Here is a 13,051-nt window from a genome sequence, read left to right as displayed (position 1 = left end):
GTGGAATAACTTCGGAATGGAATAAGCTAGAAACAAACTGTAAAAATATACTGACAGCTGAGATTTTGGGCCTCAGAACAATGTCGACATGTGTTTGTGGGTTGAAGACAAAATATTCGGTGGCTGTTGATGAATGATGAAATTGGCTGAGAGTCTACAGCTAAATTCCCAAAAACGGCTGGTATTGAATGTGTTAAATAGTATAATGTGTTTTGATGGCCCCATGTTTATATTTCGCCTAGGGCCCCAAAATGGTTAGATCCGGCCCTGTACACATGCCAAAATACAAAACACAACCACCACACCAAGAGCACCTGGAAGCTTCTCTCTCTGTCTCTCTCTCTGTCTCTCAGTCTCTCTCTCTGTCTCTCAGTCTCTCTCTCTCTCGCTCTCTCTCTCTCTCTCTCTCTCTCTCTCTCTCTCTCTCTCTCGCTCTCTTTCTCTCTCTCACACACACACACACACACACACACACACACACACACACACACACACACACACACACACACACACACACACACACACACACACACACACACACACACACACACACACACACACCACAATATCAGCTGATAGCAAAGGTGCACCTAAAACATAAACAAGGTCAAGGATCCCAGACAGACGAAGCAGACAGAGATGCACGCGCTCATTCTCACACACGCACACTCACAAATACAATAACGAACACACACACACATACACACCTCTCCGTGGGAATGTAGAAGCAGCACTCCTTCTTCTTGATGTTGGTCTTGATCCAGGACTTTAGGGAGCAGCGCTGGAAGGAAGGGGAGAAAGTCAGGTACTTGGGGCTCTTGGCGATGCTGGCAGCCAGCTTCTGCACGAGACCGGGCTCGCTCACACAGTCCATGTTTGTAGCATGCCAGGCAGGCAGGCAGGCAGACTGGCAGAAGAGGAAGAAGAGAGGAGGGAGAGAGAGAAAGAGAGAAGAGATAGAGAGAGAAGGAGAGGGAAGGGAGGAGGGAGGAGGGAGAGAGGAGGGAGACGGGGGAGGGCAGCAGTGCTGCAATAGGTTGTCGTGCCGACAGTCAAAGCATCAGTGCTGAGCGGAGTGGAGCGGAGCTATGTGGCGTGCAGAACTGTGGACTGCAGCATTAGTGATGTCACTAGAAGGAGACGGGAGGCAGTAGAGCACAGTACAGTAGAGCACAGCATAGTGCAGGCAGAAACTACCGGTACTGATGCTGCTGCTGCTGTTGCTACTGCTGCTGAGCTCGGAGGAAATCCAACTGGCAGCAAGCAGCAGTGCAGACACAATCACACACTAAAATATACACAGAGACAGAGGCATGCACACACACACACACACAGACAGGTGCACACACACACACACACACACACGCATGCACACGCACACAAACACGCACATTCATGCACACACACACACACACACACACACACACACACACACACACACACACACACACACACACACACACACACACACACACACACACACACACACACACACACACACACACACACACACACACACACACAGATGCATGCATGGACAAAAAATAAACACAAACACACAGATCCACACACTCGGGCACCCATGCTTACACACACACAGTAGATACAACCAACAACCCTATCAAGAGATGCGTCTTTAATTTGCATCTTAAATGAAAAAACATCATAGGCGCTCAATGACAATCTTCCTAACTTCTTCATGTCCAGTAAATTTCTAAATTGTTATTGAGGTTTCTCATCAACGCTCTTGATGAGAGTACTTTCTTTACTTTTTGTTTTTTTTTCCTTTGGAAAGCAATAGATATTTGTTTTTGAAAGCAGGGGAAAAGCAGAGAAGAGAGGAGGTGACTGATCTTACCCTGAGACTGACATAAAGATTTTTTTCAAGTTCATTTGCCCATCAGCTCTTCCCGAAACGTTTGTTTGCGAATAAACTAAGAAAAAAACTGAAGACTGCTGTCTTTCGCTTCCTTCTTTCATTTATGGTTTATATGGGATTCAGCACCCAGTTAAAAACTGTGAGAATCATGAGGTGATAGTGTGAGTAGTGAGCACGTCACCACCACATCTAAACTTACCCTGAGATTGGACAGGAGGTTGCTCAGGCCGATCTGTCCGAGCTGACAGACATCAACCTCGTCAGGATGGACCTTCTCTGATCTAGACAACATTTCTAGTCACAACAAAAACATAAACATAATTTTGTATGTCAGTATGTCTTGTGTCTACAGTATGTATCTATGTAAACTGTCAGACACCTTCATTTCCCTCGGCATTAATAAAAGTACTCGACTCTACTCTACTATAAGCGGAGTTTGACTTTTGCATCAGGGGGTGGGGGGCAAAAATATCGATAGGGATAATTAAGTATTTCAAAAATATAATAGGATTCATATCAATGTCATAATAGCATGTATTTTAAATCAACACATTTAAAATATCAGTAAGTTTAAAATTCTAACATTTACTGTATACCCCCCCCCCCCCCCCCCCCCCCCACACCAAACTACGCCCATGCAAAACACACACGTTTCATATACATACAGGAACCAGGGCCAACAAAGGGTAAAATAAAAAAGACAAACACACAGAGCAAGAGGTATGCTGCTATCATACTATGCCATCACAGAATGCAGTGTTTTATATATGCATTTCTGGACTGAAAAATCATAAATCTCTTACTACGCAGGACAAATGACATGTATAAGGACCATGTAAATAAATGTTCTTTCAAAAGGAGGTACCACGCCTTTTCTCTTGATGCCTGGTGGGTGTGTAGGTTGCAATAGGTACACTGTAACAAATAGCTGTTTATTTACGGAAATTGTGCAACAGCATTCTACTGCTTTTCGAAAAAACAGACAACTACTGTGAAAATATTACTTTGAGTCACATATTGAGCATAAACAGTAAGTACTGCACAATAGCAGTATTCGCCATGTGGAAAAAACTAGAGATGCATCGGATCCTGATTTTTAGGATCCTGCCGGATACCAGATCCACTGAATAAGATCCTGCCGGATCTGGAACCGGATACCGGATCCTACAAAAGGTTTGAAACATATAGTCTACTCGCACACGTGGGCCCTTTTTATTACGTTGGCGCAAACTATTGTTTAGACTCATTGGCTTATTGCCACACTGCCTTCAATAGCCGCTTCCAAAGGGATTTCACTCCATGCAGTGATTGGGGTTGTGAAAGACTGAAAAGCCTAGGCTAGACATGCACCAGACCCTGATTTTTAGGTAACATGCCGGATACCGGATCCACTGCTTAAGATCCTGCCGGACCCGGACCCTGTGAAAAACTCTATTATCCTGACGGATCCGGATCCGGATCCGGAACCGGAACCGGAACCGGATCCGGTGCATCTCTAGAAAATAACAAGTTATTTTAGGCAGCACCATTGAAACCCATTCATCCTCCACTTGTCCGTGATCACCATCAAACTTCAATACCACCTGAAGAACTGAAGTCATTCTGACTGGTTAAAGATTATCTGATACTGTCAAGCATGATGAAACAATTTCTAAGGAAACTGCAATACTTAAAAAGTGCTTGATGCAGCAAAGTGTGAGTAACACATGCATAGTGATGAAAGTGTGAATGGCTGAAACATTTTAAGAACTTGTAACACTCTTGCAACAAGCAGCCCCATCTAAACCAATCTGCTAATCAGTGCCTGGCCTCACCTGAGTAGGGCTGTTATGCCATTATTCAATTACGGGCGTCACCTGTCAAGGGCCTGATGACTCTGGTCACATGGTACTCTTGCACCTGTATATAAATCTGGACTATCAACACTTCAGTTGCTTGCCTGCCTGCTGGCTGGCCTGCATGGCACAGCATAGCACTTGCTTGCCTACAAGCTTGCCTACAAGCTTGCCTACAAGCTTGCCTACAAGCTTGCCTACAAGCTTGCCTACAAGCTTGCCTACAAGCTTGCCTACAAGCTTGCCTACAAGCTTGCCTACAAGCTTGCCTACAAGCTTGCCTACAAGCTTGCCTACAAGCTTGCCTACAAGCTTGCCTACAAGCTTGCTTACATGCTTGCACACTTTCCTCTTTGTGAAAGCTTGCTGTATGTGGCATCATTTGTGGCATTGTGGCATATAATGTGCCTGCTGCAAATTAGGCATTGCTTTGAGAGCTAGCTTGTAGTGCTGCTTGTTTGCTGTGCTACTTGGTGCAAAATATTTTTTTAAAAGACTGACCAATGCTATATTCATCATTGGCTCATCAAGCGATACAGTAAAAAGCCCACCTTGCACACTATCATTGTAACATAGCACTGCGTACTCTGACATTTTGTTCATGCCCACACTTTCAAAGGACCACCGCAAACCATTTTCTCAATACAGCATAGCGCCATAGTATCATGCTCAAGGCACTCCAGTCATGGTGAACGATGGGAGGGTTGGGTGGTAACATGGCCAGGGTACCACAGTTATGGAGAATGATGGGTGGGGTGGGAAGTTGCCATGGCCATATTCATGAATACAACTATGACCAAGTATTTGCCTGTCATCACACAGTACAATTCAACTTTTTAACTGAAATGTACTGTTATTTTTCTGTAGAGTACTGTTATTTAACAGTTCAATTGCTGCTGAAAAAATGTTATATACTGTGATACATTAAACAGCAATGAGCTGTATTTGATTTTTGGTGTGAAATAACAGTAGAATTACAGGTAAATATAATTGCCAGTAACTGCCGTTATTTTGCAGGGAAATTTTCTTAGAGTGTATACAATAGGAGCAAAGCAATGAGGATGGTCTGACTGGGACCGAAACGTTTGCACTGTTCACTTGGGTAGCACTTTTATATTTTTTCTAAACATGCAATAAAAGTACACTATTGCATCGGCATCCAAGGTGTGCGAGTTCCCCTTACTTGCTACTTGCAACATGTAAATAGAAAGAAATATATCTCTAGAGTCAGATAAGTATTTTGTGGCACATGCAATCAGCATTATTCCCTTACTTTTTTTTAACGTCTGCACACCAGTTGTGTGGCAGTGTTTCTAGTTGTAGTTTGACAATAATTATGTCAATAGGATTTTAATGAGTTTAGCTGACTAAAGGTTGAGACATTAGCTTAATCTATTATCACAGTTCAAAGGTTCATAAGGATCCTGCACAGCAACAAAAAAGACGATATTTCCTCCTCATAGCAGAAACGGCATTGATCACCATTTCCTCAAAGCTACTTTGTTTCCAGATCATGAATGCACAGCAGAATAACACCAAAACAGTTATCAGTTGTCCATGAAGTCACTCTTTCCATGCATGCAGTGAACAGTCACACAACCACAGATTAACCCCAATTCCCAACAGATAACAAAGCACAACCAGTTTAATCATCTACAGTCTTATCAATCAGTTTATCTATCGATCTACAAACCCATGCCTCTACCGTATGTCACGTTCTTCTCCATATTGGTGGATCAGAGGTAGAGATATCCATCAAGCCAATGCTACTACACTTAATAAAAAGGGTCCAGACATCCCTCTCTACACAACACACCTTCCTTCCACGCTGGCCCCTCCCTCCTCAGCTAATTATACACCTCACACTCCCCTGTAGAATGCTACGAGACGAGGCCCCGTGCCTAACAAGGGTCACATAAAATATGGAACATTGCGGCGCGGGTGCAAAGGTCAAATGTCGTCTGGACACCATGACACGCTACGAGAACATCTAGAGAAGGGATGTGTTTGAAGATGTCTTGGGCTAGATCAGTGGTTCTCAACCTTTTTTTTGAACAAACACCGCTTTGACCTCATCATAAGCAAGACAACGCCCCCTGACTTCATCATAAGCATGCCAACACCCCCCTCAAAAAAAAAAGTACCTCCCAATGGCAACCTTGCACTGCCTCCTCACAGCTCAGCTGTCTCATTCTCCAACCCCCCACCCCTCTCCAAGGGGCTGTAGAGCCCCCGTTGAGAAAGACTAGGTTAGATTGTTTCAGTAGCTTTTGACTTACTTTTCCTGAGATTCGTCCTGAAGATCTTGAAAGGCATAACTCAGCAGAGTTGTCCCAGTTCACCCATCAGGCTGGTCATCACATCACACATCCACCACAGATCTCCCCTGATGAAGCAACGTCTCCCTCTAAAACAGCTCACCAGACATCACAGGAAGACGACACAAAACGAAACGGGACTCTTTGACTTTTAGGTGTTGAAGTGCGACATGTTTGTCTTTTGAGTTTTGGTGTCTGCCTACCTATGTAGCATGTGTTCCTCACTGCTGGATCAATCGTCACGGTAATGGTTGCCAAGAGACACCTGCTCAGGTGAGCAGTAATTAGGCACAGGGGGTCCAGTTTCACCCTCTTGGGGAGGGAAGGGAAAGAGGGAGCGTGACTGTCTGTCTGTGCAAATGGTGTTATATGAGCTTGCTTTCACAGTATATCCCCTGTACTGTGTGTGTGTGTGTGTGTGTGTGTGTGTGTGTGTGTGTGTGTGTGTGTGTGCGTGTGTGCGTGTGTGTGTGTGTGCGTGCGTGCGTGCATGCGTGTATGCGTGCGCGCGCGTGTGTGTGATTTGTTACTAGGGGGTTTCGGGTGGTTAATTACATCCCAATATAACCAAATATCCCAATATAAAACAACCACATCCCACTCCAAACTACAGTAAACTAAACATTTCAAGCATTCCTCTCACTGAGTCTTTACTGCATAGCCTACCATCACACTGTAATGGAGTATACATCGGATGTCTGTCAAATGTGAAAATAAGGCTGTTAACACACTAGGGCGGTAAGTGTCGCATGACGGAAGCGATTTTTTACCGGCGTCGGTGAAAATACATTGAAACATATCTGTCCTTACACACCAACCGGCGGTAGTTGGGCGTCAGCGCCCGCGGGAGCCGGCTCCGCGCCGCGCTGCATTTGGAAAATAGAACTCGAGCGTATTTTTTACGCCGGCAACTGGCGGTGTCTCATTCAAATGAATGGCAAATTAGCACGCTAGCTTTGGCTGTGGGGGGGTTTTGAACAGGACTGGCCGCGCACGCCAACGCTGTCAGCGTGAAAGGCAGAGTAGAACACACCGGTCGAAACTAAGCAGAAAGACCTCGTGCACTCAGCCGCAAAGGGAAAATTATTTACGAAATAGAGATTCCACATGAAAAACTGCTAAATAAAACAGTCAAATCGTTGTTTGTTGACAAGGTACAGCGTACGCTTTACATTTTATGACAATGCACCTGGACTGTTGACTCCTGTAAAAAGAAAATGAAAGGTCAACGTACACACAACCATCCTCCATAAAACTCTTATAGCCTACAGTATGTTAAAGAAAGTTGCAAAGCTCAAATTACATTGTCAGAGTAACAATGATGGGGGAAAAAACCTAAGTTATTTCAAACAATGTGACATTTTGACGCATCAATTAATGATATGTTCCTTCTGACCCAGTCAGACATGTCATGGAGAGAGACAGACACTAACACAGGGGTGGGGAACCTTCTTCATTCGAGGGGCCAATTTAAATTCCTCCAAGGGCCGTAAAAGTCCTCAGGGGGCCATGGTTATGATCACAAACCAGGATTTCCCCTTGCACTTTAGGCTTTTATTGAAGGCAGCCACCTTTAAAATAGACCCGAATCTCTCTATGTCCCCTGAATATACAAACCCCAACTCCATATACAGTAAGTTGGGACACAAGGTTAATTGTGAATAATAACAAAATACTGCCATTTTCAAAAAGTCTGGTTCTGTCATTAGTTGGAGAATGGTACAAAGAAAACATATCAGCCATCAAAACTGACCAAAATTATTGTTTTGGGGGATATTCATGAATTTGTAAATCCAACGCGTCTCAAAAGAGTTGGAATGAGACAATTAAAGGCAGCAAATGTCGAGGAAGACTAAAAACAATTCAAAGGACTAAACTTAACAGTTAATAGCATTAACCGATTAGATGATTTTATATAAAAAATAGTGTTGATGCCTAAATGGTAGGTGTAAATGGTAGGTGTATTCCTTGTCATGTTTTGCAATGTTTTCCTTTCTGTAGTGCTTACAGTGTGACAGGTCTTGACCAAAAGCCAGCCATTTTATGTCCTGCTGGTCCTTATGTTGGAGTTAAACTGCTAAAACATAGTAGAGAATGCAATTTGTCCTTACTGTGTGGCAGTAATTGAAGGTCTCCCTTCAAAATATAATGCACGAGTGGCTTTTCATGCTGTTCAAAACCCATTGATTTCATTCAGTACTGTATTCAATTCTACAGGTGAGTTAGAACAGCTTAACCAATGTACTACTGCACCCCCATGCCATCATGGAGGCTGACTTTTGAAGTTAGCACTAACACAAGTTGCATGGTGGTCAATTTTTACTGTAGCACAGGATGTGCAAGACTCTATTATTTAAAAAAAGAATTGACTTCTGTAACTTCTGCTGACTTCTGTAAGCAAAGGACAGTTTCCCATGTCTTCTGGGTCTATTTCAAGTGAGCTCGGATGGATAGGGGAATGTTTAACCCCTCTATCATTTGCACACATGAAGCGTCTTTAATATGGTCAAGTTTTCACTAGCTGCAATGCTCGGAGTGCTAGAGTGAGACTACAGCCAATATATATTTCATGATGTCATGAACCTATACAATGATTTTAATGACAAAAATATGTCTTATATACACTCAACCACGGTAAATCAAGGGAATTCAAAACTTTATGTAATAACTATGGTAATTGTTCTCTCTGCATCTTTAATTCTGAGTGACTCAGCCTCTCTGTGATTGTCTTATACCTGGACACTCAAATTGTTCATCAGTATAATTCATTTTGAAATGTTCTTCCTTTTCCTTTGTTTTATCTTATTTGGATGTTTATAACATTTCACTGATCCCCGTCCCAACTTATTTGAGACGTGTTGCAGTTATCCAATTAGAAATGAGTACATATATCCCCTAAAACAATATTTTTTTCTCGGCTTTAACACTTGATATGTTGTCTTTTCACTATTCTCCATCTGAGGAATGTATTGAATGTTTTGAAAATGATAGCATTTTGATTTTATTCTCAGTTTACCAAACGTCCCAGCTTCACCGGAGTTGGGGTTTGTAGTGAATTGTATTGAAAAATGTAATTTCTAAGGTCACTTTATAAAATATTTCATATATGTGAAGCTGCATAATATTAAAATTATATCGGGGGCCAGATAAAACGGCCTCAAGGGCCCTAAACGGCCCTCGAGACATACCATAGGTTCCCCACCCCTGCTCTAATAGAACATGAATGCTCACCTGTGAACAGGCCACTGGTAGACGTCTTGAGACCCCTTGTCCTAATCAAACGCCCCCTTCTTCTGCGTTCCTTCCTGTCCCTCCATACATGCATGTGATCAGCAGCTCAGGTCAACACTGGGGGTACATTCCATTATGCAACCTTGTGTCCTCCGCTTGTGTTTGTGGCATACCCCTTTAATATACAGCTATATACCTTCAGTGTTTGCCGACCTGGACTGAGAAGTCATAGCACAGTGTCACATACTGTATTAACTCCAACTATTCACTTACTCCAGTCATTCTAGTATATAAAAAAGTGCACTTACTACACTTACTTACTTACTATGCACTTACTTAATGTTACTATTTTTGTATGCTGTCATTCCTTGTTATTGATGTGCCCCCTTCATTTTCTGTCGTTATCTGAATACAACTTAACAATCAAATGAATGAGTGACTCACTAAATGTCTCTGCATTCCAACGTAGAGTGAATGGTTTGCTCACTATCAGTTCAGTAAAAATAGTTCATAGGCCTACTAAATGACTAAATTTCTATTTGATGACTAGATGACTATTTTGACTTCATTGTATCTCAATGCCTGGTGGATCTGTCTTGCCTGAAAATACCTGGAAGGATTTTTATGTCTCAGTCCAGCCCTGTCCACAGGTCAAGGAGCACCATGTGATCAGCAGCTCAGGTCAACACTGGGGGTACATTCCAATATGCGACCTTGCGTCCTCCGCTTGTGTTTGTGGCCTCACATTTTGCTGATGACCCATCTCCGTGGAGAAAACAATTAAGTTTCCCCTTTGTCAGCCTAGCCACAGCAATTTTGGGGCACTATTCTTCATTCACCATCCAGTTTGAAAATGAGAAAATGACTTAACAATTGAGCTTTTGCGAGATATTGAAATATAATGCTGTTGTTTATTTATTTATTTATTTAGGCCTACTTTTTTTATTTACCGGGGGCAGTGCACAATATACAATTGAGCCAGATTATAGCCACAAGGCAAATTTTTATCTGTAGTCCCTGGACAGGAATTGGTGTTAAACTACAAACAAATTGGATTAAAATGAATAATAATACAAGAATTTGACAACAATACAATTAAAAGGTGCCTAATGTTCAAATATAGGCCCACAATATTACATGGCCAAGAAGGCATATCTAGTTAAAAGAATACACCAAAGAAACAAAAGAACAAGATGTATGACAAAGTAAACATAAAACACCAAACATAAGATAAATGACTAAAAATGTTCACATTGCTGCCTTGTTTTTAGCAATTTCTTGAGATCTGATTTAAAACTACTGAGTGTGTTGCTTGCTTTGCCTAATACCTACAGGAATACTGTTCCATAGCCCTGTTGTTTTTACAGAAAAGTCACTTTGACCAAAATAGGCCGGAAGGTGAACCTCGAAAAGTGCTTCAGAAACCGAACTTCGCTCCACAGCCTCCGAACAAACAGACATTCAGTTCATAAAAAAGAAAGACTTATATAGAGGATTTAAAACCTCTGTTCGGAATAGTCCGCACTGCAAGGCTATTCAAATTCGCAACGTGTAATGACGAACTACTGTCTCCGAGGCGTGTGTAGATATTCGGCCGGCGTAATAATACTTTTCGCCTCGAGAGGTGCCACGGTTGAAGCGTCATCAGAAGGAACGAATCAGCTAACTGCTATGTCAGCTGAGATGAGGAGTAAACGGAAGTAGCATGGCTACCGAAGGAGCTGGCCGATCATCTAGTAGTACCGAGGAAGACGAAATCTCGACCGAAAATGTACAAAAAAAAGACATCTTCGAAACGCAAGTTGTGTTACATGCATATATCTTCGGTCAAGCATGAAGAAACACAGAATTTCACCAATATACGGTGGAATACATATCGAAATTTTCGGCAGCGGCTAGAATTGAAGGGTGAGTGCAGAGACGTAGCAGAACATTTTAAGCAATGTATTGAGTTGGAGTTTGATGGCTCTCCATCCCACATGCTACCGGAGGTTTATTGACAAGCGGGAAATTGAACGAGTCACACGGCGTGTCTTGCGAGAGGCAGAGAGGGGAGATGGCCAACAAGACCCCCGAACTAGCCAGGCTACCTCCGCTTTATCGGCTGTGACCACCACTCCGACCAGGAAACTGCGATCCAGATCAAGCTTGGCCATCACGAGCTCTGGCCCCGTTCTTCCTGCTGTCTGCATGATTTGCAAGAAAGACAGCAAATTTATCGTCGCGAGTGGCAGACGTCAAAGAGAACGAAAACACAGACTTTAACCGCAGGTAAGATTACTCTCACTCCCACCACACAGTCTATGCGAATGCATCCCATCCCCCAAATCACACACACACACACACACACACACACACACACACACACACACACACACACACACACACACACACACACACACACACACACACAGATGTTAGTAGAAGTTGACTGACTATCTAGCCCACACTGCTGCACAATCATTGTTTTTTTGTCTAATTCTAATATGAATGCACGTGTGAATTGGCATAATGTGTTATGTGTGTGGGTGTGAAATTACATTCCAATAGCCTGCAAAACATCCCCATGCCTATAGTACCCCCAGTGTTTTAGGTTTTAGATGTTTAAATGAATCACACTTTGTCTTAAATAGGATAGGGTATGTTTATATGGATGTCAAAGCATGCCTGATGTTGATATGACTCTGAATATCTGTTCAGAAATGTGGCTCCTCAGCCTGATGGCCTGTCTGGTTAAGACACTGCTTCTGCCATCCCATCCCCCGTGCCATTCCCCTACCCCCCACTGCCCCCCTCTCTCACTTGTACACTTGGGATTTTTCCGCTTCTGTCCCTGGGCAGCCTCAGTGACCAGGCTCAAGAGGTGTGTCCTGGCTGTGCTGTACATCTGTGTGCTTAACCCCTTAGCACAGCACCTATGTTATAACCTTACTGTCACCAAAATTTTAATATGTATGTCTTAATCTGTTACTCTGCACTGTCATAGCAATGTTGTTATGATGTAGTTTTCAGCAAATAGTGAATAAGCCCGCTGGCAACCTCATCTGCACTGCAGTAAGAGGCTACGGAATGCTTTTTTGGGGGGTGCAACACCCATCGCCATTTTTTTTTTTACAATACCACTCCACCAGGAAAAATGTCTAATTGTTTGCCTGTCTATTTATTAATTCTTTTTTCTTTTCTTTTGTACAAGGCAAGTTGCAGGAAGCAGCTGAAGTAAAGGAAGCCAAGAGCATCCTCATTCACATCAAGGACAGAGACTGTGTGGCTCTGGAGGTGCAGTACCACAGAAGTTGCTACAGAGAGTACACAAGGTTTTTGAGTGAGCCTGTCAGAGCAGAGAAAGAACAGTAAGTCAATCTTAATTTTATATAGAAACACAGTACAATGTGTGTCCTATGATTGAGACAGTTTGTTCTCACAACATGGATCTCACAAAGAAAGCTCTCACAACACACATCTTCTTCTATATTTTTGTAAGGATTGGGCCAACATTTGATCTGAGCTACAAGTTATTCTGCGAGAGGGTAATCCGCTAAAGGCTACTGATCAACCAAGAGGTGCTGAGGATGAGCCAACTGAGGCCTTTATTGCCCTTGTGCAGTCAAGTGAAGGTGTTGATGCTTCAACCTACAGGTAATTGCAAGTCAGTGTATTACGAATTTGTCAAATCCAAGGGAAAGTTCACGCATGTGACTTAAAGGACCACTTCAGTCAATTTCAATATGCTGTTGTATTGCTCATACCCTTAACTTGTCAGTACCCGGTGATGGCACATTTTTCGGCTC

At 42.9% G+C, this 13,051-nt stretch overlaps 1 protein-coding gene and 1 long non-coding RNA gene across 2 annotated transcripts in view; one reads left to right on the top strand and one right to left on the bottom strand.

Annotated features, from left to right (window-relative positions):
- The window catches only part of trpm2 (transient receptor potential cation channel, subfamily M, member 2), a 52,478-nt gene extending 50,307 nt beyond the window's left edge, over positions 1 to 2,171 (bottom strand). Inside the window, exons 1-2 of the mRNA XM_063213025.1 lie at positions 2,079 to 2,171; positions 708 to 781 (exon numbers count right to left, since the gene is read on the bottom strand). Coding sequence (XP_063069095.1) covers positions 708 to 781; positions 2,079 to 2,171 — 167 coding nt within the window. The remainder of the gene's footprint in view (positions 1 to 707; positions 782 to 2,078) is intronic.
- An 8,502-nt stretch (positions 2,172 to 10,673) lies between these two features.
- Positions 10,674 to 12,842, top strand: LOC134461535 (uncharacterized). The gene is made up of 3 exons (XR_010037325.1): positions 10,674 to 11,534; positions 12,457 to 12,613; positions 12,745 to 12,842. It is a non-coding gene; the product is annotated as an uncharacterized LOC134461535 (long non-coding RNA).
- The last annotated feature ends 209 nt before the right edge of the window (positions 12,843 to 13,051 follow it).

Source organism: Engraulis encrasicolus, chromosome 13 (assembly GCF_034702125.1).
Source record: "Engraulis encrasicolus isolate BLACKSEA-1 chromosome 13, IST_EnEncr_1.0, whole genome shotgun sequence".
Taxonomy (NCBI): Eukaryota; Metazoa; Chordata; class Actinopteri; order Clupeiformes; family Engraulidae; genus Engraulis; species Engraulis encrasicolus.
Note: the sequence above shows the minus strand (reverse complement) of the source record. Positions and strands in the feature narration are given on the sequence as shown.